Source organism: Pelodiscus sinensis, chromosome 3, assembly GCF_052426305.1.
Source record: "Pelodiscus sinensis isolate ZL-2025 chromosome 3, ASM5242630v1, whole genome shotgun sequence".
Taxonomy (NCBI): Eukaryota; Metazoa; Chordata; order Testudines; family Trionychidae; genus Pelodiscus; species Pelodiscus sinensis.
The window spans coordinates 187,287,576-187,312,734 of NC_143054.1; the positions used below are offsets into that span (position 1 = coordinate 187,287,576).

Here is a 25,159-nt window from a genome sequence, read left to right on the forward strand (position 1 = left end):
AAAAGCTGAGGCACCCCAGGTAGTGTGGGTTCAGTGGGGAGTCCACTGCTGGCCTTGCAATCGCAGCAGGGCTTCTGCTTTTGAATTGCCTGGCAGGGCATCCTTATTTACTAATCAAATAGTCAATGGAAATCTCATTGACTATTCAGTTATTCAATCTAAATTTAATATCCTTAGTTCCAAAAGCATGGCAGTGCTAAAAAATTACTGCATAAGCATCAGTACTGTGATACCAGTGTAAATCTGGTGTAGTGGAGAAACAGGATATATTAAAAGTCTCAGAGAAGTAGCCATGTTAGTGCGTAACTTTAAAAATGAGTAGTCCTGTGGCACCTTAGTGGATGTCTACACTGCAGGACAGAGTCAAACTAAGATATGCAACTTCAGCTATGCAATTAACATAGCTGAAGTCGGAGTAGCTTAACTTAGCTTTTGGCGCTGTCTACACTACAGGAAGTCAAAGGAAGAACACTCTTCCTTCAACTTCCTGTACTCCTTGTGAAATGAGGGTTACCGGCATCAACAGGCCCGCCCCTATCAGTTATAATTAGCGGTCTTAATTCGACTGCTGATTCGAACCCTGAAAGATTGACAGCAGCAGCTCCAATATTCCTCTGCAGTGTAAACAGAGAATGTCTACACTTGCATCCTCTTTCGAGAGGAATTCAAATGTAGACATTCGAAATTGCAAATGAAGCCGGGATTTAAATATCCCACGCTTCATTTACATATTCAGACAGGCGCTATTTCAAAATACCTTATTTGGAAATACAAAACGCTGTTTAAATACAGTTATTTCGTGAGAAAAGCCTTCTTCCAAAATAACACTTATTCCTTATACAACGAGCTTTAAGGGTTATTTCGGAAGAAGGGTTTTCTTTTAAATAACCGCGTCTAAACAGCTTTTTTATTTCGAAATAGAGTACCCTCCAGCCCAGTGGGAAGTTTGCACCTCTAGTGCCAGCCCTAGATTTGTTACCTATTCAAGGAGCTGCATATTAACTTCTGAAGAGCCGCATGTGGCTCTGGAGCCACAGGTTGGCCACCCCGATCTAGATTATCTCTGATCGGGACATCTATCTAACCGGTTCTTAAATATCTCCAATGATCGATAATTCCACAACCTTCCTAGGCAGTTTACTCCACTGTACAACCATCCTGAGAGCTAAGAAGGTTTTCCTAATGCCCAACCTAAGCCTCCCTTGCTGCAATTTAAGCCCATTACTTCTTGTCCTATCATCAGAGGTCAAGGAGGACAATTTTTCTCCCTCTTAGGTATTTGAAAGCTACTATCATGTCTAGGGATGTTAACTGCTTTAAAAAAAAAAAAATCCTGTTACACATTTACATTGGGGGGCGGGAAGTACTCTACTTAGGAAGGAACAATCTAGAGATGTTAAATATCAGTTAATTGAATAGTCGAGTGACCTCATGAATTCTTATCAGTTACTTAATCAGAGGTAGCAGCACTGAACCACAACAGGCAGCCGGTCCGCAAGGGGAACTGGTTTTAACCTGGCTCCCCTTGCGGATCAGCTTGTGTCTGGCAGAGGGCTCCTCATGAGTGAGGCTGGAGTGAACAGGCTGCCAGCCCCGCCCCCAGGAACCATAGAATAGTTGAGTAACCTTAAGAATTCATGAAGTTACTTGATGATTCAGTTAACTGATATTTAACACCTCTAGATTGTTCCTTCCTAACTGGGAGTACTTTGCATTTATCTTAAGTAAACTTCATCCTATTTACCAGTTTGTCCAGAATCCAGATCATTTTCAGATATGACTCTATCCTCCAAAGCACTTGCAACCCCTCCCATCTTGGTATCATCTACAACTTTGTAAGCATACTTTCTATGCTGTTATCTAAATGGAAGATATTGAACAGAATTGGTCCCAAAACTGACCTCTAACCTTTCCTCTTCTACCTCAACTCAAAGTTGACCACAAGAGAATATTTTTACAAAATTGTCAGTTATAACTGCCCAAAGATATCCTGCCCATCACACAATTTACAGAGGCAAAGTAAGTTTAGAGGGGAAAAAAAAAAAAAAGGAGAATGTGATTGGTATCCATTGTGCAATTAGCCATACTTTAATGTTTCTATTACAAACACAGCAAAGTGTAACCAGAGTGAACAGTACATACTCTGAGAATCCATCAACTAGTTTCCTATTTGGATTTAAGATAAGAAAGTACTAGTTTAAGGAGAATTAGCATGTTTATCTTTTCAAAATTAGGCCACTCGAATCTTGATCTTTATATAATAATTCAAATGCCACTAGTACCAATTTCTAAACAAGACTGCATTTTTACTATTCTCCAGTTAATACAGAAAACATAGTACTGAACTGACAAGTTTTGGTCAAAAAAAAGCTGAACAGATTTTGAATTATTTGTATATTTAATTGCAAAGAACTCTAGATAATAGTTATAATGTACCAGGAAGCATGTGACCTTTAAAACGAATGGACTGCCACAAAGTGAACTTGAATACAGCAACAGCATTTGTTTCTAGATTTATAGACGACTTTTAGACTCTTCAGTTTTTAAGGGATTTTCTAGATCTTGATGATCACGTAGTCATGCATTGGAAATAAACTCCACAGCAGTTTGCTTTTCTTCCAACAACTCCTTTGCAGTCAGATCCATCTTATCTCGGGAGAAGTCATTAATTAGAAGACCTTCAACAAAGTTCCAGGTTTTATCCTGTTGAAAATTAGTCTGTATGAGAACAAATCTTGTATAGTCTAAAAGCAGCACTTAATTTTACAGTTTAAGTACTACAATGAAATGAGTGACAACTCTGAACACAAATGCTAATCTCTGGTCCAGAACTGGGAGAAACTCGATAAATGCTTGCTCAAACTGAAACCAAGTGATGGTGTAGAGCAGATTGGTTTCTATAGAAGTCAGCTGTCATATAGTGACTAGAGTTTGCTACCTAAATGAGAAATCCCATTCTATATAAAAAGTTACAAGGTATTTTAAGTTTACTTGCAAATATTCCCAAACAAACTTACTGTGGGGAAGCAGTTCGGTGAGAGATGGACTTTTATTTTATTTATTTTGTTATAAACACATCTAACTTCTCTTTACCTTAGTAGTCATAAGAGCATTAATATTTTTCTTCAGAATTCATTTTAGAAAGGTAGTTGCAGTGTATTCTGCCTCCTCCTCCCTGCACTTCGACTATGCTTTTCTGGAGCCATCCAATACTCACTTGACAGCTCAAGCTGTGGAACAGTGAGTATATTGACCAGCTTTCAGAGGGAAGAAGTATGTTGAAAGCCTGTTTCACAGCACCAATGATCCAAATCCTAAAATGCTTCCACTGAAATCTACATAATCTCCTACTTTGTATACAAAGTCACTTCAGAAGATACTTAGTTAAACCTTGATTGATTTAAGCAGTCTAGTTACCTTGATTACAACAGGGAATGAATAGACCAAATCCTCCGGGATATCATAGGAATTTCCATCAGAAATGACTCCCATGGAAACAAATTCCCCCTGAAAACAAAGTTTAGTGATAAATAGTTCCCTCCTTGCTTACAGTGGGCACAAATTTAATTACTCTCAGAAAACTATACTAGAGAAAGTCTTGCTGCATTTGTTAGTCCCAAATGTGTAATAATATCTGTCACTCATAATTAGACCGATTAACGTACCCAGTGTTACTCCAGAAGGACATTAAAACACAAGAGTTTAAAAGATTAATCAAGAGCACACCTCCATATATGTGTCAAAACAATATTCACCTCTGGAGTGCCAAACCAGATGTCCCTCACATGGTCACAGATGGCTTTGGCAGCTGACATTGCACTGGACAGCTTCCTAGCCTTAATAACAGCTGCACCCCGCTGCTGAACTGTCTGTAGTAAAGAAAAAACAACCCAAATTGGACATCTCATTTGCACATAGTCAAGAAATAACAGAAGGTTTAAGAATCAAGTGATGTCTTTGTGATCTAGTCACTACTGGAGGAATTCTGCAACACTGTGCAAGTGCAAAATTAATGTCCTCTGCAGATTCCCTCTCCTTCAGAGAATAACCAATTCTGATGGGGAACAACAGGAAGATGCATTTATACCTTTCACCCACCAGGGGGCTGATGCAGTAGCAGAAGAGAGGGCAGCTGGCTCAAGGGAGGGAGTAGCTAGGTGAAGGAGGGAAAGGTTAACTTCCTAACAATGCCCTGCCCAGGGGTACACGTGAGCAGGTATAGGTTATGGGACAGAAAGCAGGGTATGCTAGAATGCTGTGGAGGGGCATGTCACACAAATTAGAGTTCAGAAGAGTTACTAAGGGGGGCACAAAGTGACAGAGCATAGAAGCTAGAGGACTGACAATATTGAGACGGGGCAATGCATATGCACACACACACACACACACACACACACACACACACACTTCCCCCATCTATGCTCAATCCTCTAGGTTCAACTCCCATGTTTCTTCTCAGCAGTTATTTCCCTCTCCCTTAGTTTCTGTGTCTCCCCCAAGCCTTTCCACTACTTTTGAGGGGTGTAGGAAACATGTTTATGTATCTCAGTATTAGGGATGTGAATGATAATGAACCTCACCCTTAACTGGTGAGGCTTACTGGTTCCAGTTAGCCAGGGGGGCTAGAACAGCTCCCCACCTGCCACGGGGGCCATCACAGGTGAGGGGCACTCCAGCCTGGCCGAAGCACCCACTGTCAGCGGTGGGGAGGGGGTTGCTCCAGCTGGCCCACCCCTCCTTTTAATTGGTTAACCAGTTAAATGGGATTTTACATTCCTATTTAGTATAAATGAATTACTCAAAGTTCTGTATTAATATGCCTAGTGAAGAATTTGTCAAACGTTTTCTGAATTATTTGTTGTCTGTATTCTTGTTTGGACACACTTGATGGGCTCGTCTACACTGGCCCCTTTTCCGGAAGGGGAATGTAAATTTCACCTATCGTAGTAGGGAAATCCGCGGGGGATTTAAATATCCCCCGCGGCATTTAAATAAAAATGTCCGCCGCTTTTTCCCGGCTTTTAAAAAAGCCGGAAAAGAGCGTCTACACTGGCCCCGATCCTCCGGAAAAAGCGCCCTTTTCCGGAGGCTCTTATTCCTACTTTCCGGAGGCTCTTATTCCTAGTAGGAATAAGAGCCTCCGGAAAAGGGCGCTTTTTCCGGAGGATCGGGGCCAGTGTAGACGCTCTTTTCCGGCTTTTTTAAAAGCCGGAAAAAAGCGGCAGACATTTTTATTTAAATGCTGCGGGGGATATTTAAATCCCCCGCGGATTTCCCTACTACGATAGGTGAAATTTACATGCCCCTTCCGGAAAAGGGGCCAGTGTAGACGTAGCCGATAAGTATTCTGAAATTACTTGCTAAAATAAATGAAACTGTTGTGATTGTGTTTTGACGAATATGCAGAATTTTAAAATATTTGGCACAATATTTTAATATTCTGGCACGAAATTCCCCCAAGAATAGTTGTCAAGGGCGAGAGTATCTTGTATTGCCTTAGCTAAAAACACTTCATGTTGGAAAGAAAAATATTTCAGTTCAATTATGACAGATACAGTCACTCCTTGGCAGGATTGTAATACCGAAGTAGAACAGAGACTAGAAAAGTTCCGCAAGCATTAAGGCCAACACTACTGCGGGTGGGAAGCTTGCACTGCTACGTTTCTAGCCTGTCCCACTGGGCTGTCAACACAGCATCTTTCAAAAGCACCAAATTGATTCAAGTGTCACATACATCAGGTGACCTGTACCACTTTCAGTTCAGTGAAGGTTTTTTTGATGTCTATAGGTTAGGCCCTATTTAAACTGCAGGATAACTGTCAAATAATTGTAGCTTAATTTCAGACAAAACATGGAATATTGTGGGAAAAAAACCAATAGTGTACCTTTATTATTTGCAGTAATTTGGAAAAATCTGATCCCGCTGTCAGCTGCCCACCTAACAAAATTGCAGTGAAAGCCTAATACAGTAAAACTCCATTGGTCCGGCATCTGATGGTCCGGCACTCCTGATGGTCCGGCACCATCAGGAACCTGGAAGTGCTCCGGGCAGCTGGACCATTGGAGCTTCTCTGCCCCCGGCTTCCGATTCAGCCGCTGCTGAAACTGACCAGTGGCTGAATCGGTGAAGCCGGGGGCAGAGCAGCTGGAGTGCTGCCGGTAGGTCCCATAGCGCTGCTCCTCGGCGCTACGGGACCAACCCGGCAGCACCCCAAATGCTCTGCCCCAGGTGTCCCCAAGTCAGCCGCTGCTGAAACTGACCAGCGGCTGATTCCGGGAAGCCCGGGGCAGAGCTGCTCTGCCCCGGGCTTCCCGGAATCAGCCGCTGGTCAGTTTCAGCAGCGGCTGACTTGGGGACGCCTGGGGCAGAGCATTCGGGGTGCTGCCGGGTTGGTCTCGCAGCGCCGAGGGGCGGCGCTACCGGACCAACCTGGCAGCACCCCAGATGCTCTGCTGCAGGCATCCCGATTCAGCTGCTGCAGAGCAGACTATCAGAAGGGGGGCTATGAAGGGGCTGGGGTGGTATCTCCCCCCCCCACCACCACACTAAACCCCTCATAGCCCCCCCTTCCGATAGTCTGTATCTGATAATCCGGCATCCCCTGGGTCCTAAAGGTGCCGGATTATCGGAAGTTTACTGTACTGTGAAATCTGTGACTTCTGCAATATTGCATGTTAAGTAGGGACTTACATATAGGTTAATTTATAGTATAAATTGATAGTTTAGAGGGCAGCTAAAGACAAAGATGATCTGCTTATCAACCTTTGTGTCCCACAAGTTATTACATTAAATCTATTTTAAATGCTGTCAAGTCATTTGATACTGCCTGAAGATTTGTCTCTCTGGAGTATTTTCCAAGACAGTTAAGTCAGATCAACAATGCCAATTGCTGCGGGGGGGGGGGGGGGGGGGAATTACTTACACACACACACACACACACACACACACACACACACACACACACACACAGAGAGAGAGACAGACATCCATATGCAATATTTTTAACAGCCAAAATTTGTTCACTGACTCTGTTCAAAGACCCTACCTAATCTCATAGGAAGCGAGCCCTACAAGTATGCCCTATTTGAATTCTTAATATCTCCCCCTCCTCCCCGAAAAAACCCCCCACCACATACACAGACCATACCCAGGAGCAATATTCTTTTCTCTTTCATCCATGTGCACCAACATATGTGCAAATACGCACCACCACCAACAGAAACAAAAAACCTAGCTATGGGTGCTAATCAGCGGGGCAGCTGCAGAAATGCACATCTTACATGGAACATTGACCCTGAGGGCCTATCCCAATAGTGTGCAACAGACCAGAGTCAAGGATCCAGCAATAGAAGCTCTCTTGTTTATTATATGCTCACAGTGAAGGTGCTGGATTCCCTAGACTTAACTGGGGGAGGGGAAAGAGAGACTTCCCTCATAACCTTATAGAGCAAGCAAAGGGCCCTTTTTAAAGTCAAGCATAACAATCTGCACCCAGAAACAAGCTAGAAGGTAGCATAAGCAATTACAATTCTTTATGAGAAGCACTCTAACTCAGTCAAACCAAAGAATTCTTAGTTAGAAAATGGTAGTTTTACTTTTATATATTTATATTTTACACACACACACACACACACACACACACACACACACACACACACACACACACACACACACACACACACACACACACACACACACACACACACCTCTCCAAAAGTGATGATCAGGCTATCCAGAAGAGCCCTCAATTCAATGGAATAGAATTACTGAAAAGTGAACTATCCTCTCCCTGCAGAGGCTAGAATACCTGATAACACCCAGAGGTAGCAATTTTGACTCCTGACATGAGCTGATCACTGTTGTTGATCATTTCAACAACAAAAAAAAAAAAAATCCAGATAGTTAAGAGTTCTCAGAGAGGAAGCACCACAGGAACAGGACCACAAGCTTTAAAGCTATGAACATCTGATTAATCTGACAAGCTATTTGAAGACAAATAATTTTAGTAGGCCTAAAGATCTGCTTTGCTAAGGTTTCCCGTAAGATTTCCATTGTGTATAATATTATTAATACTAGTGTTTTACACTGAGTCAGAGCTAATCTAACAGGAGCACAATGTTGTCCACTTGCATTGAGGGAGCACTAACGGAAAGAAAGTCTTACCGTGATGAAGTCACCCTTCAGCCAGCTGTCGTCTTTTACAGCTTCATAAACTCCAATTTCCTTTCCTTTCACCTTTACCTTAGCATGGTTAACATCTGGATACTGAGTGGAGGAATGATTCCCCCAGATGATGACATTCTTCACATCATTAGCAGATACACCAAGTTTCAGAGCAATCTAATTTGAATTTAGAAAAAAATAAGATATGGAACATACCAATTTCAGCTTCTCTTTATGTGTTTAGTACATCTAATTTTAGCAGACTTTTTGAAAAAGCTTTAAGTTTAGACATATCAGAGGGTATTCTAGCCCTGGATGGATTCTTCCTACCTGGGATTTAGCTCGGTTGTGGTCCAAACGAGTCAGACAGGTGAAGTTTTTCTTTGGTATTGAGGGAGCAGACTTTGAAGCAGTCAGGCAGTTGGTATTTGCTGGATTTCCTACCACCACAACCTAGCAAGGCAATGAAAGGGAGTGGGCCCGGCGGGGAGGGGGGGGGGGGGGGAAGGAGGGAAAAAAAGTCAGCTTTTCAGCTAAGCTACAATTTCTGCAAATTCACTTCCCTCAGCTGGATAACACACAACATTCATTGTTTGTAAAGAAAAAGCTTTTCTCCAAAGAAGCTGTCATGAAAAACAAAAAACCTCTGCTTTAAATCCCAAACTTATCATATACAATCACTAATTTAGAGTCCTTTATTAAAAATTAATACACCCAGAAGATATAAATATAGAATCACAGAACCACCATTCTTTTTAAATGTTTCTTTACAAGTGCCCCTATAGTAAAGGGGAAGATCAGTATTTTGGATGTCTACACTGCTGACCTTTCGTCTAGTTCTCCCCCCGCCCCCCACACACAAAAAAATCCTCCCAAACTCTTAATATAGTCAGAAGACTATACATATAAACTAGTTAGCTCTTTGTTTTCTGCTCTCCTCTCTCACAGTAAAGTTTACTATTAAGGTAGTACTAGTAGATTATATTGTTTTAACGTGATCATAATTATGAGTAAAGCAACAGTTGCCTATTTGAAGAAAGATGCTGAGCCTCAAATTAAAGTCACCCCCTTTTATTAATATGGACAGAACAGATTACTTTTTCTTCATCTATTGGAGGCTCTACGGAGCTTGGTACTATCTAGTGAGCTGATCTAGAACTTTCCTTTCCTTCTTAGTTAGCTTCCCATTACTCTAATAGTTGGTGCTAATTTTTATTTAAACTGTAGGAAACACTGAATAAAGCTGTAGGCCCAGCAGAAAATTCATCAGCATAGGAAGTAGATATTGAAATCAATTACAAAGCACAGTGGGAGCAGAAGTATGAGATCAGGAGCTGTGGGAGGGAAACCACCAGATTCTATTCAGTGCCTGAACTACTGGTAAGAGAACCCCCCCCCCCAAAAAAAAAGTTTTAAAAAACTCCTCTCAAATACTGACATTAAAAAATGAACAACCTAAAACAAAAGACTATTTTCATTTTATGTGACTTACTTGACTGATACTGAAGTCATTCAATGAAAGCTACAGGTTTCTATTTCAGATGAATCAATTCTGCATAGTTTCATCTGCCTATGAGATTATGGAGAGAAGGACCATCTCTCCTCACTCTACTGCTCCCCACCTCTGAAGATTAACTGAAGGACACTACACACTCTTACTTCTAAAATGGTTCAGCATCTTGTAAATGAGGAGAAATGATGAGACTAGGATCATTCCCTAGATCAGCTAGGGGATCTAACTGGAGGTCTCCCCTTAGGCTTTGTCCAATATAAAGCATCTGAGATTTGATAAGAAAGACTTCCATAAAACAAAATTTGTCCTTTTACTACATCTGTATTCCACTACAGTTCTTTGGATCTTTAAGCTGCTTGGTTAAGAGTTTCCAATTAAGAAATGAAATACAGTTTCTGTAAATCACCTTGACAGTCTTCTTGGCATACTTGTCCAAGGCTGCACCCTGGGATTTAAATATTTTCACATTTGCTTTGAGTAGCTCTTTCCTCTCCATGCCCTCTCTCCTTGGCATGGAACCAACCAGAATGGCTACATCAAGGTCTTTAAATGCAACCTCCTCTTTGTCTGTTGCAATGACCTCTGTAAGCAAAGGAGGGAAGAGAGAGAATTAGTAACAGAGCAATCTTTGAGTGTTCTATGGCTCATTGTTCACCGCTTAAACAGAAGTGATCTGAACAGATGTGCAGCCATAACAAAGAAACACCCAGAGAGCAGATGCCCACACTTACTAGTTTAATCATGGTTTATTGTAAAGAAGAACAGTCAGTGGGGTATTGGCAGCTTCCTAACATGAATGAACTGTGTATTCTCATTTGTTTGCCTGTATCTTTTGATGTACCCTATACAAAGTAGGCATACATACCTCCCAACCCATGTAATGGCATCAAATTTTTGTATATTATGTAAATGAGTTTTTCCTCAATAGCCAGTAATATTAATTCACACTGGAGAAGACTGACTAAAACGACAATGTCTGGGAAATTTTATCAACCGATCAATGATCATTTGATTTACTGATCAGCTACTCTAATCAGGGCTCGCCTAACCGCGGTGAGCCCCGCTCGCCAGCCGCGCTATCCGGCGATCTGCGCATGTGCAGATCGCCCGAACCCAGCTCTTCTGGGTTACTATCTACTCGCATGGGCAAGTAGATTGTATTATTTGTCGAGCTCTGACTAGAATAACTACAGCACTGCCCATTAACTCGCTTTTTTCCACAAGAGATTATGCTTGAGAATCCATAGCTTGTTAGACAAGTTGATCAAGCCATTTTTCAATTTTGTCTTCATTTTTTCAGTGGTTTTATAGGTTTTTGTAACCTTCTCAGAAAAAAGCACTGGCATGAAAAATAAAAGCTACTTCACTTCTTAGCTGAGAGGCCTATCATGATACAATAGTACAAGCAGCCAACTGTTTGCCAGATATATAACTCACTTCTTATATATAACTTTTAACGGTTAAATAGTATAGGCCAGCAGTTCTAAACTTTAGCAACCTGAAGACCCCCAATTAGATTTTTCAGGGACTCTCTGCCCTGTCTCACTCAATGCCCCCTCCCTCCGTTGCTTACTCTCCCTGACCCCCTAATCCCTTTACTGGGCTTGGACGGAGGCGTGGGAGGGGATGAGGTCTCCTGCTGGGAATATGGGTTTTGGGATAGGGCCAAGGATGAAGAGTTTGGAGTGCAGGAGGCGACTCTGGGCTGGGGCAGGTCCCATGGCACACGGGCAGTCAGTGAGGCACCATGTGCCTGCCCTCATGCATGCAGCTCCAATTGGTCACGGTTCCTGGCTAATGTGGATGGGGGAGGGGGAGGGGCGGGGACTACGACCTGTGCAGAACCAGGGCAGGTATGGAACCTGCCTTAGCCCTCTACTGTGCTGTTGAAAATCAGATGCCCGGCAATTCTAACAGAACCTCTTGCACATTGTTGAATAGCTGTTCCCTGGCATGCAGGAGGCACTGGAAGGAAAGGGGAAGAGTTCATCAGCAGGACCTCCAGGGGTCCACAGACCTGTTTGAGAAACATTTGAACAGACCAAACACCCAGATATTATGTATACAATGATCATTTTTGCATATGCAAGTATTGTAGGTGACACACAAACACATTTAAAAAGTTGATCCTATTTCTTTTACTGTTTGCAGTTTATCAAGCTAAGTTAACTTTCAGAAAGCATGTATTTCTTTTGGTCACCTCTCAGCAGTGGAAGGGCACAGTCTTGTAGTTCCATCATTACTCCATCCAACACAGTCATCATGGGAGTGATATCCAGCAGCATAAGAACAAGAGGCTGAGAAAGAATGCATTCTGTAGTGTGAATGAAGTAATTTAAAAGCATATTGAAAAGTGTAAGCTCACTCGTTTTTTCATTTATTTCATCCTGCAGCCAGAATGAAATTAGACCTTTTGGAAGAGGTGGGAACATTTAAACAGCCCATTTACTAAGACAGAGTGACTAATGGCAGCATTACAATTCTGCACTGAATGCGTACAAAAGCATAATGCAGAACAACTCGAGGCTTCATTTCTTCTCTTCAGGCTCACTGCACATTCAGAATAGTAACTTATGTCTTTGTATGACATGTGAAGGCTCATAGTAAAAACTTAACTTCAAGTTTATCTAGGGACTCAAGAGATTTTAAAGACTGTAGCACTGAATTCAGTTTCTTTATTACAGTTGAATAAGACAAGGGATAGTTCAATTCAACTGAAGATCAAGTTTATTACCTGTTCTTTGCCAAAGACATCACCCTTGGCTATGCTGTAGAGCAGAGAATAGGCGATCTGACCAGCAGCTCCAGTCACAAGGACTCTAATTGCTTCAGACTGTAAAAGAAATAGACTCAGTTAACACACTGCTGGTAATACAGTTTTCCCTGATTAGAGAGCCAGTAAACATTTTCAGCAGTTATTGTAGAAATAACATTCAAATCTTTAATATTTCTGGATCCAAGCATGTACAAAACCTAGCACATAGTCAATTCCTAGGATTCTGCTTCTATTTTAAACCAACAGCAATACTCTCAACAGTATTCTGGGAGAAGACCACACCTGCAGAAAGGTAGCCAAAAGACTGCAACTGGAATATTTCTATTTCTAGGGTTTTAAAGACTTGTTTGCACTCTGTACAGAAGAGTTGTGGGGACTATTTTTAAAGGAAGACCAGAAAAATTTAAAGTCAGGGCAAAATACAGCCCCCCCCCCTTTTTTTTTTAAAGTACAGGCACTTCAGACTCATTAACATTCCTTTAGACTACAGCTTAGTTCTTATGCTCCAAGCTTATTGGAAATACTGTAGAAGTTTCAGGAGATAGTCAAAATATGCATCTTGGAATTGCATCATACTAAAGACTGCTCTCATTACAGAAATTTGTAGATTTACTTGCAAGTGTATATTGGTAGAATACTGCAAACCTAATTATCTGGTGGAGCCATGAATAAAACACCAACCCATGTAGTAGGGGTATCAGTGTGTAGTCGACTACACGATTGGATTAACCAATAAAACCAAGTTTATCGATTAATCCAATCAACTACACACATTCCCCCCCTCCACCTTGCTTTAAGCTGGCTTCCCATGAGCATCAGATCCCACGGAGCTGCCTGTTTCCCACGGATGCACCGGGGGGGTGGGGGGGGTGGAGAAGAGGTCGGGGGAAAAGAGGCAGAAGGTTGCAGTGGAACAGCCTGTCTCAGGCAGGCCCGGGCTCACTGCAGACAGGTGCTTCATGGGATGCTGGTGTAGTCTCTGTTCAGAGAGGCCAGGTCCCCTATAAATAGGGGCAGCAGGGGGGCCCCCCAGGAGCGGGGCCAGGACTGCACTGCCTGCCTATCAGCCCTGCCTCCGGGACTAATTGTGTTACTGTAAAATCTAAAGTGGTTACACGATTATTAAATTAATCGATATTTAACATCCCTATTATGTAGCAATTCAAGTGATATACAACAAAACAGCAGGCAAAAGGCTGATGTGTATGCGGTTTTCCACTGTCCAAGAATTACTCCACATCTCCAGAAGCAGAGCAAAGGGTAATGTGTGTTACATCAAATTCCCCTACAGCCTCAGACCAATCTCCTAGGGCAGTGGTCACCAACCAGTATATCGGGATCTACCGGTAGATCTTAAGAGCCTCTGACAGGTGATCCTGACTGATTTGGCCAGGAAGTTATCAAGCGCTAGCACTTCAGTTGCCCTTCTACCCAATGTCATGCTGCTCCTGCCTTAAGAGCTGCCCCACTGGGAGTCACCTGCTTGCTGTGCAGGATGTGGGAGGGAGAAGAGGGGGGAATGATGTCAGGGTGTCCCTCCTCTCCCCTCTCCTGTACTCTATCTCCACATAGATAAGCTTGGAGCCCCTCCCACGCTCCAAACTCCTTGGCCCAATACCAGCGCCTGCATCCCAACCCCCTACCTCTGCCTGGTGAAAGTGAGTGAGGTAGGGGAAGAAGAGAGATGGTGTGAGCAGGGTGAAGCCTTGGAGAAGAGGTGGAGCAGGGACAAGGCCTCAAAGAAGTGGTGGGAAGGAAGTGGGTTAAGGGAATTTGGGTTTGAGGTAGACCTTACATTGCACTTAAATTGAAAAAATGATCTTGTGGTTAAAAAGGTTGGAGACCATTGTCCTAGGTTTAATGTTAAGCTGCAAGTGCAAAGAACAGCAAGGAGGGGGGAGGAGGAGAGAAGGGAGGAGGGGGGGGAAGAAAAAAAAAAAAAAAAAAGTAAAACTTCTTTGTTTTAGATCCCATTTACACTAGGAAGGTTTGTCTTGGGTAGGCAGACAAATGCTTTAGTGTGATATGAAAGTACTTATACCAGTGTGACAATGCCCAGGGAAGGTGACCCATATGTATAATCAGGGCTCGCCGAGCTGCGGCGAGCCTCACTCGCCAGCCGCGCTGTCCGGTGATCTGTGCATGCACAGATTGCCTGAACCCGGCTCTTCCGGGTTGTAATCTACTCGCCACATAGATTGTCGAGCCCTGTGTATAATAACGGAGTTGGTAACATGAACTCTGGCAGCTTGCTACTACTTTCCAAATGCAACATGTGCAATCTAATCATAATCAATATACTATTTCAACAAGCATAACACAAACTGGATGCACCCTCTCTCAAAATATTGACACATTATCAGTTATATTATCTGGTGAAGATTTCTCCATGGTTTAAACAAAATACAGGACTATGTAGCACTATAGTCCTGTATTTTGTTTCAGCTACACCAGACTAACACAGCTACATCTCTCACTATTCTCCATGGTTTAAGGCTCACTTGCATCCTGAGAGTACCAACTGCTAGTCAGATGATAGACTTAGGCCCCCATTGTACCCCTTTCCCAAAACCTCCTCCCCTGAAAGATGCAAGTTGGGGATTATTGGAGGGTCCGGCATGGGATGGCAACAGGAGTCAGGGCCTCTCCCTACCCCTGCTCCTTTTCAGCCCTGCATCACTTGGAGGGAATGAAGCAGGTTGGGGTGCTCCACTTCCCGCCACTGTGGTGAAGCAAAGCAACCCAGCAGGGAGAAAACAGCAGGCCAGAGGGCTGCTGGGTCTCTGCACTTCCCACCACAATGGACAAGGATTCTGCAGATAGGAAGACTGCACATCACTGAGCAAAACAGACTTCTGCAAATAAAAAAAAACATTGGTGGAAAAAGGAAGTGGCAGGTTACAACTAGCAGAAGTCTGCAAAGGCATGAAATGCTTTTTTGCTTACTTTTATGCTGTGAATGGACTCTGGGACAACAGGTTAACCTCTGTATGAGCACCCGAGAGCAACAGGTTCTTAACTGACAAAAAGAAACACTTGGCCAATGAATGGAACATTTCATTTGGCTTCTCAATCAGTCTTCCAACATTTCTGAGGATACAATTAATGCTCTTCCACAATGTCCACTGAAAAATTAGCTTGAACCAGTCTCCAATTTAGGAGACCATAACAGCAATCAAGCAGTTGTCACAAGGGAACACACCTGGATCAGGTGACATTCCAGCAAATATCTACATAACACTCAAAAGAGTGCTGATATAATTCCTATTTCTATTACTCCAGTTTTCAAGGTCATCTGTATCTTCTTTCATGATATTCTGGTCCTTTAGGTTGACAGTACCTCTAAATACATTCCCACTTCTTGTGCCCAAGTCATTAATAAAAAATTGTTAAATAAGAAAGGTCCCAAGACTGATCCACAAGGAACTCCACTAATAATCTCCTTCTAGCCCAACAGTTCTCCTTTCAGTATGACCCATTGTAGTCTATCCGTTAACCTGTTCCTTATCCCCATTTTCTTCTACCCCATGATGTGATGATGTATCCAGTAATTTTTCAATTTGGAACTGCATCTAGGCATATTAGACCTACTGCATTTCCTTTGTCTTAAACAAAAATCAGGTATCTTCTCAAAGAATGAGATCAGGTTGGTTTGTCATGATCTCTCTTGTAAAACCATACTGTATTGTATCTCAATTACTATTTAACTCTATATCCTAAATTACTTCCAATACAAGACAGGTCATTTCCTGGGTTTCTTCTGCTCCTCCCTTTCTTAAAAAATGGACTAGGGGGTTGCACCACCTACGCACTATGCTTGTCAACCCCCCTCTCTCACACTCTGACTGTGAAAGCCACCCGAGAATTATGTTCACCAACCACCCCCTCTTTCTGGGGGCAGATGTCTGGCCAGGGGGGAGAGTGCACAAGTGGGCTGGAGAGTCTCAGCTTGGGTGAGTGGGGGTTCATACCCTGAGCCCTCCCTGCTGCAGACGTGTTTAAAACTCCCCCCACACCCGAGGAACCCAAGGCAGGCAGCCTCAGGGCTTGGGTGAGCAGGTGCAGGGAGCACCACACGCAGCAGGGGCGCATGTAGCACCAAGGAGGCCGTGCATCTCCTGCCTTCCCAGAGCAACAGGGAGGGAGAAGGCTGCATGGTTCCCTGGAGCCCAAGGGAGTAGGTAGTCACCGCTTCCCCGGAGCAACATGGAAGGGTGAAGGAGAGGCCACACAGCTCCTGCCTCCCTGGAGCACCAGGGAGGAGAGAGGGGGGCCAGAAGAGCTGCTTGGAGCAAAACTCCAGCTGGAGGTGGGGTGATGTGATGATATTTTGTCATCCCACAGGAAAAGGTTTTAATATAATCTACATAGATAGAGAGACCACATTAGGGGCTCTACCTTTCGACAGGAGACATGCTAAGTTTAGAGATTCATTAAAAATCCTTGCTATTGGGCTTGCAATTTCATTAACATTTTCGGTTGGAGATTCTAATCTTGCTGATTTAGTCCCATTAAGCTATTTGAGTCAGTGGAAATGAGAAGCTAGAAGTTGACTTCCACATTATCATGTGGTAATTTCTATCTCTAACTCCTCATTAATACTGTACTTATTAAAAATATTTATTTGCTGAGCCATCCCTCCTTTGTGCTTATTGGTTCCTTCTTTCCATGTTCTCTTTATGTGGCTACAGAACCTTTTAGTATTTAATATCCTTTATAAGTTCCAACTCTGTTGGCTTTTGGCTGCTTTTGTTTAGCTAAAACAAGATTCCTGTTTCCAGTGTGGCCAGCAAACAAAACAAAGGCATACTGAAGTCAAACTACAAGCATGTCAGGCTGACCCCCAAAACTGGAAAGCAACAGCATCAGACAGAAAAAATGTTACAGTAGATATGTTAATAGCTTTGCAGCAAGGTGCATTAATGCCTTCTGTGAAAAAAAGTCAACAGCCTGCATTCGTCATGGACATTCTTGTCAGGTCTCACATGTAATCATGTTTGTAGTTCTTTCCAGCATAGCTATGTCAGCTGAACTTTTAAATTTAGCTCAAGCATTGGGAAGGTAACAAAAAGCTCAGGTTGGCAGTTAGGGCTAAGAGATACCACCCCAGAAGATTGTGACTTTCCTAATGAAAGCTGCTCATGTTAACCATAATCTGAAGCTACTTATCTAGAAACAGTCTAATTTCATTATATAAAATAAAAAGAGCAAAGATTGCTACAAAGCAAAAAATTGCTAGGAGGCTAGAACATCAAAATTCCAATATATAGGCAATTTGAGTCAGTCACTCTTATAGTAATTGTGTATTGTTAAATGTAAGTAATCTTACTTTAAAATAACTCATGGTTTGATATTCATTTTTTTTTAATGATTCCAATTTGTAGCATGTGAGGTTAATGTCACATTTGTTATTACTACAAGTCTTCAGAGTACTGGAATGATTATGTTCCTTTTTCAGAAAGTTCCAAGAATGATGGCTTTATTACAGAACCACAGGATAGAGAAGTAGCATTTTACACATTTATTGATGACTGGTGAATCTGGCTAGATGACAGAACTGTACAAGTGAGTTCGCATTATATAATCTGAGAAGTCCACTGTGTATCAGATGTTAATATCTAGTCTTCCAGGGATCTGTTTTCTGTCAGAATTAATAAAATAATGATCTTCCTGCTAGTTGTAATAAAAGTAACAGTTGTGTTAAAAAAAAAAGTGAAAATTGAACTTACCACTAAATTACATGAACATTAACAGGTCTTGAAATGAGACAACATGTAACACTGGCACACCAAGATTCAGGTGCTCCCCTCCATGCACTTTTCATCACTTCAGATTAATTGCTTAGTGTCATTTGGGGGCACTTCTGGCAAAATGAAAGAGCGACTTCCAATTTCATGATCGTTTTATGGGGGGAGGAGGAGGGCACAGTTTCTCTGGATTGTTACACTTCAACAAATCAGGTCAGATTTTTATCTACTATTGTTACAAGCAACACTTAAGAATACTTAACAGATTACAGAATATTTTATTCTACTCAGTCAGTTTTAACTCATTTCCCAGTAGAATCAGTTTGCACGGATAGGTCTTTAACATAGCAACAGGAAACAAGACTGAGAATAAAATGAGAATGCCACAAAAACTCAGTTTGGGGTTTAAGGCAGGTGCAGCTCCCACTACAGTATTACCTGTCAATATTGTAAAAATCATGGAGCTGTCCACACACAAAAGAGAAAACCCCATTACAGATGCCTTAAGCTATTATTTCTTTTAATTAGTCTAATTCATTTTTACTAGCTTTGCCTGTCCCATTGTGATGGTGGATGTACCTTGTGCGCGCGCGCGCGTGTGTGTGTGTGTTTCAGAAGCAGACCCAGTCGCCATCTTGCCTGTGAAGGACCTACTGCTACCATGTCCATGTCCCCACTGCTCTGCCTCCACCTTACGCTGCCCGTGCACACCATACACTCACACCCAGTGGACAGAGCCATGGGGCTTCTGGAGTCCAACATCCAGGTGCCAGCAGGCTGGATCCTGGCCAGTGTGCCTGGACCTGCCAGCAGGACTCCCTGTGCTCCTGGTGAGGCACAGCCTCCATTCTACACTTGGCCTATGGGCTGCTAACTTAACTGAACCAGTCTGAGTTGGTAGGAGGGAGGAGACATTTTGGGATTATTGTGATTTTTTTTAAAAGCAAAAACACACAAAATCAGCAAGATATAGCTGCACTGAGCAACTGAAGCTACTTTTAAAACAGGACAGGTCTAAACTAACGGGGAAGGTCAAATCTGTTACCCCAAAAATATTCTCACCAGAGACCACCCAGGGCTACACTAGTATGGGTTTATTTCCACTAAGTAGATCTAAAGAGGAGAATGCAGCCACCAAAGGTTTTAAGCTAAAGAAGACAGAACTCTCTCTCTCACACACACACACACACACACTTCCATTCATTCCTGCCCTCAGGCAATCACACACTTACACAGACATATGAGTTGCAGAAAGAGCCAAGGCATGTGGATCCTGGAGGCTCTGTCTGCTCATCATGGCTGGGGAAGCTGGTCAGGAGGAAAGACACTAGAGGGGAGCTTCTCAGGATCAGTGGAAGGAAAAAAAAAGAGTGTCTCACATGTGCTCCTTCTCTTTATACAGTGACTGAATGATGCCTGTGACTCATTCACCTGGTCATCAGGGAGCATTCCCAGACTTCCCTTTATCCAGCAGAGAGCATGCCCAGACTGTGAGGGCTCATTGCCATGTGGTCCATTGTTCCAGGCCTTCTTCAAACACACTCACACTCTCTCCATTCACTCAGGGGAGAATGCAGCTTAGGAAAAGTGACAAGCAAGGTGGCTGCCTATTACAAAGAGTTACAAAGATTGACAAGGATCACAACAAGTTGCAGTTTAAAACCTTAGATCTTACAGTTTGGTGTAGCTTTAGAAAATCCATGTACAGGGCTCGCCGAAACACGGAGAGCCCTGCTTGCCAGCTGTGCCGTCCGGCATTCTGCGCATGCGCAGATCACCCGAACCCGGCTCTTCCGGGTTACAATCTACTCACCTGTAGTGAGTAGATTGTATTATTTGTCGAGCCCTGTCCATGTATATAAATCTAGTGAGCTCAGGCAGAGGCTTTTTTATGCACCAGAATCAAGACATGCAACTCCAGCTACATTAATTATGTAGGTGGAGTCGAGATACCTTGATTCAAGTTCCCCCCCAGTTCCCACAGCAGAAGGCTGAAAGAAGCAAATACTCCTGTCAGCTTCCCTTACTCCTTGCAGGAGCAGGCATACTAGCCACTGACAGGGGCATCCTCTGAGTTCACTTTAGTGGGTCTTTACTAAGGAGGTCAAATTATGTTTAATCAGATAATCGAGTTGTTGATGGAATTTCTATATACCACTCAATTAGCCAATAAGGGGGAAAACTGAAGAGCTGCAGTGGCTCTGCCTTTTAAACGCAGCGCTAACCCCACTGTGGCTCTGCCTTTTAAACACAGCAAGAGCAGGGTGGCTCTTACTACATTTAAAAGGCAGAGGTGAAGCATGGGACAGGAAGCGAGCCAGTGCCTGGTCCCCTGCTGCACTTCTGCCTCTCCTGTCCCGCTCCCCCACGGAGACACTGTTGGGAGAAACCAGCTTTTAAGCCAGCTCCCCTCACTGCTGATAGCAGCAGCAAGAGGGAGGGGAAGAGAAGCAACTACTCAAGTAGTGACTTGACTAGTCACTGATATCCCTAGTCTTTATGAGACCTGCTCAAACAAACTCTGGAAGATAATCACAGCCGCATCAATCTTCCGCAGAGTGAAGGCGGCCTCAGTTTTGTTTTAAACTTGCTAGATGTCAAGGTGACCATGTCCCTTTACATGGAGGTCCGTTGTTTCAGAAAGGAGTCTTAAGTACATAGGATAGTCATTTTAATTTGCAACTTGGCTTCAGAACTTTAATAAGAATACTTTTCTTTTCTAGTAACTAGAGCAGTAACCTAATTTAGTCTTCAGTTTTTGGAGTTTGTTAGATGACACATATAAAATAAGTTCAATTAAAATATAATGGAAGCTATTTATACCTTGCTGTCTCCCATCACCCCCAAAGGCATGAAAGTGTATGGAGTATTTGGTTCTATACAAAAGAGTGCCAAATAAAGTATTTTGTTATAGACCCCTTCATCCTCTTTATTGTTCAGCATAAGTAGAATTCTGTAGACAGAGGAAGACAAAATATCTTATTTTAAAAGAATACTTGGTTATAGAGTAAGGATGTAAAATCCAATGTAATTGGTTAATCAGTTAATTGGTTAACTAGTTAAAAATTACATTTATAGGGGAGCGTTCCCCCAATATAGGAAAATGGGATTACGAGGACAGTAGTCCATGCTCAGTTCAAGGTTTAGAAGTACCCAACCTTGCTTTATAAGACACCTTATACTATACACGGTTAATATTACTGAAGCTTTATTTCATTGAAAGCTTAAGAGTCAGACATCAAACCAATATGACTTGGTTGACAGACTTTCCCTCTTGGAAGTACTGTGGTAGCTGCCCTGGTTCTATGACATCAGAGAAACAAGGTGCATGAGGGAATATCTTTTACCAACAAAAGTTGGTTAATAAAAACCAAAGAAACAAGCTTTCAAGATCTACGGAAGTCTTATTTCTTCCACCAACAAATTTGTTCCAATAAAATATGTTGTTCTACCCATCTTGTCTCTCACTTTCACTCAGTCCTTTTCCTATTTTTGAGTAGAGAAATTAGTTCAGAAAACTGAATTCTGCTAAAATTCAGCATGATCAGATAGTTTAGCACTTGTTTCTAGCTATGGGCAAGTTCTATGTGGATGTAGTGGTCCTGAGTCCGTTCCTTCAACTTCCATTTTAAGATATGTAAACATTCACATTTGAAAATACCTGAGGATTTGACTAATAACAATTATACAGTACTAAAATCATGAGGGATTTTGTTTTGAACAATGTCATTCCTAGCACCAATTTATATGAGTGGGAGTAGCATGAACAGGAGATCAAAATGGTAAGTTTGTACAGGGACTCACTAGAGTAGCATTGTAGACATACAAATAAAAGAAGACTGGGGCAGAAACAGCAGGATTTAGGATCAAGGAAGGTAGGATGGGCAAAAAAATAAATACATATCCATGGCTAGGGATACAAGAAGGGTCATCTTAAGTACAGGCAGTCCCCAGGTTACATGGATCCGACTTACATCGGATCCCTACTTACAAACGGGGTGAGGCAACCCTGCACTAGCTGCTTCCCCCCCAGCAGACCAGGGAGACGCAAAGCTAGCGCCCCCAGATACGGCTTCTCAGCAGACACCTCAGCTTGAGAATAAAGGACTGAGGGAAGTGAGGTGTGGGAGAATAAAACTGAGCTCTGGAGAAATGTTTGGCTAGAGTTTCCCCCTACAATACGTACCAGTTCCGACTTACATACAAATTCAACTTAAGAACAAACCTACAGTCCCTATCTTGTACATAACCCGGGGACTGCCTGTATATACATTGGATAGTAACAGGAAGCAAGCAATTTACAAATCCGACAGTAAGCCGTATCATACAAGTTCATTTATTTAACCTGAAAATATCTAAATGCATCTTAGGAGAGGAAATGGAGGCAAGTAGTAAGATCAGAGCACCTGTAGTGCAATCCTAACTGTTACACCAGAAATAAAGAGAAGCAGTGTACTGGATATAGCTCCTTGCCTTTGGGGATATTATTAGTGACTATTTTAACAGAGAAATGAGAATGTTTCTCTCTCAGGCCTTTGCAGGCAAAATATCTTTTCAACTATTTCACTACCACCATAGAAAGGACAAATGAAATCTGAAATCAAGGGCACATATCTGAGGTTAGTACCAGCCCCCCTTCCCTCTTACCTAACTACATCACCTGAACTTGCCTAACATCATAAGACTCAAACACAAAATGAATTGGAAAACAACACAGGAGTGCATGTGGTATGATCCCCTAGACCTGTGACATTTTTAGATCAAGATACAAAACTATATGGAAAAGTGCAATTGCTAGTTTGAATCCTTCAGCAAGCAGGCAGCCCTGATAGGAGCCATTTGAGTCTCAGGTGTGCTTGTGCCTTGAAGAACACATTCAAAGCCAGCTCAAGGCATTTCAGCAACATCACCCACCTCCTCATCCCTTCTCCAGGAATTTATAGATGGTTTCTACAAAAACACACCAAGATTTTACCCAACCGTTAGCAACTCTGTCTAGCCACTGATGATGTGCCCTCTGCAAGCGCTCCAGCCAGCAATGTTCAAGGGGCCCAGGCTGCAGGCTCCATGACCTCTGCTGCAAGGATAAGGGGTCACCGCAGCACAGAAACGATGGTGCCTCACGCCTAAACGTGGGTGCCTAGTCCAGGAACCTCTGCAGCTTGCCCTATCCCCAACCCCCTCCCCGGCACAGCCACTATGTACTCCACACATGCCTCTGTTTCACTAGGAACTGCACAAGGTCACTCCCTCCACACACATATGGGGGAGAGAGAGGCTCTGTAAGCCCACCTTCACCGCAGAAAGGGGATATTCCCCCCCCCACACACACAGAGGAAGGGGGGCCTGCTCCCCCTCCCAGCCCCTCACCCCGGGACGGGAGGGGGGGGAATCTGCTCCCCCTCCCAGCCCCTCACCCCGGGACGGGAGGGGGGGGGGAAATCTGCTCCCCCTCCCAGCCCCTCACCCCGGGACGGGAGGGGGGGGGAAATCTGCTCCCCCTCCCAGCCCCTCACCCCGGGACGGGAGGGGGGGGGGGAAATCTGCTCCCCCTCCCAGCCCCTCACCCCGGGACGGGAGGGGGGGGGAAAATCTGCTCCCCCTCCCAGCCCCTCACCCCGGGACGGGAGGGGGGGGGAAAATCTGCTCCCCCTCCCAGCCCCTCACCCCGGGAGGGGAGGGGGGGGAGAATCTGCTCCCTCTCCCAGCCCCTCACCCCGGGAGGGGAGGGGGGGAGAATCTGCTCCCTCTCCCAGCCCCTCACCCCGGGACGGGAGGGGGGGGGAAATCTGCTCCCTCTCCCAGCCCCTCACCCCGGGAGGGGAGGGGGGGGGAATCTGCTCCCCCTCCCAGCCCCTCACCCCGGGAGGGGAGGGGGGGGAATCTGCTCCCCCTCCCAGCCCCTCACCCCGATACGGGGGGGGAATTGCTCCGCCGCACCCCGGGCAGGTTACCCCCTCACACAGGCGGGAAGGCGAACCCGCGCCCCACGCAGGGGTTCCCATCCCCATTCAGCAGAGGGAGAAGCGCTCCGGCTCCCCTCGTGCCGGCGGAGTAAGGAGCGGTACTGACCATGGCGGAACGAAGCGGCTCGTCTGGCTGTGTCGCTGCCTCAGGGTCACCTCTAATCCCAGCTAAGGCAGCAGCAGCTCTATGGCGCGGCAGAAGGTATTAGAGGGGGGAGGAGAGGGCAGATCCCAACGGGCCGCGCTGCCGCCTGGGCGCTGTAGTCTCTGTCCTCGCGGCACCTCCGCACGTTCCCTTCAGTCTGAGCCTCGCGAGCACTACAACTCCCAGCATGCCCCGGGCCAGCCTCGCTGCCGCTCACTGAGCTCGGCGTGATGACAGCGGCTCGTGCCCCGTCTTTTAGCACCTTCCCACCAAGCGCAGAATCGCGCCCGCAGTGAGTGGCGGGCACATTCAGAGCAGGCCCAAGGAGGAACAGCCTCCCGTCGTCCGCCAGGGGGCGCTAGGCCGCGAGTATGTTAGCGCATGCGCCGCAGAGGGAGCGTGGCCCGCGTTTATTTTTGCGCGTGCGCGAGATGAAAGAGCCGGGAGTTCGGGTGGACGTCGTTCTGTGCAGAGATTTCGGTCTTGTTTTTGAGGGAACCCGAGAGTGCGCGCATGCGCGGCCAAAGAAAACAACGGTAGCTTTAGGCGTGACCTGTTCCCGCGCGCGAGTGGAAGAGACAAGGTGAGGCGCGCCGCGATATGTGCGCATGCGCGCGCAGGTTGTTTCCCTGGTTGCTAAGTGACGGGAGAGCACTGTTGCTAGGATGCGGTGGTTGCGGCCTCTCTCTCGCCCCACTTCCGGCCGATCCCCTGGTGGGAAGAGGACCCTGACCAGCGACCCCCCTCTGCCAGGGGCGGCCGGTCCCTGAGATGGGGACAGCAGCTCCCTTCCGCCGTGGTGACTTGCAGGGCGCACCAACCCTGCGCTGCGGCTGAACTCTCCCGTG

At 44.5% G+C, this 25,159-nt stretch overlaps 2 protein-coding genes across 3 annotated transcripts in view; one reads left to right on the plus strand and one right to left on the minus strand.

Annotated features, from left to right (window-relative positions):
* Positions 1 to 2,065: 2,065 nt before the first annotated feature.
* On the minus strand, positions 2,066 to 24,598 carry MDH1 (malate dehydrogenase 1). The gene is made up of 9 exons (XM_006114072.5): positions 24,273 to 24,598; positions 12,412 to 12,510; positions 11,878 to 11,974; positions 10,084 to 10,259; positions 8,495 to 8,617; positions 8,165 to 8,341; positions 3,756 to 3,869; positions 3,418 to 3,507; positions 2,066 to 2,703 (listed from the first exon to the last, which is right to left on the minus strand). The coding sequence occupies exons 1-9, from the start codon at positions 24,273 to 24,275 to the stop codon at positions 2,578 to 2,580; spliced, it is 1,005 nt and encodes a 334-aa protein (XP_006114134.2). The 5' UTR covers positions 24,276 to 24,598; the 3' UTR covers positions 2,066 to 2,577.
* A 6-nt stretch (positions 24,599 to 24,604) lies between these two features.
* WDPCP (WD repeat containing planar cell polarity effector) overlaps positions 24,605 to 25,159 on the plus strand; it is a 248,485-nt gene continuing 247,930 nt past the window's right edge. Inside the window, exon 1 of one of the 2 annotated variants that reach the window (XM_075925595.2) lies at positions 24,605 to 24,894. The gene's annotated coding sequence lies outside the window, so the exon portion shown is untranslated. The remainder of the gene's footprint in view (positions 24,895 to 25,159) is intronic. The other variant, XM_014569024.4, reaches the window with a different exon arrangement.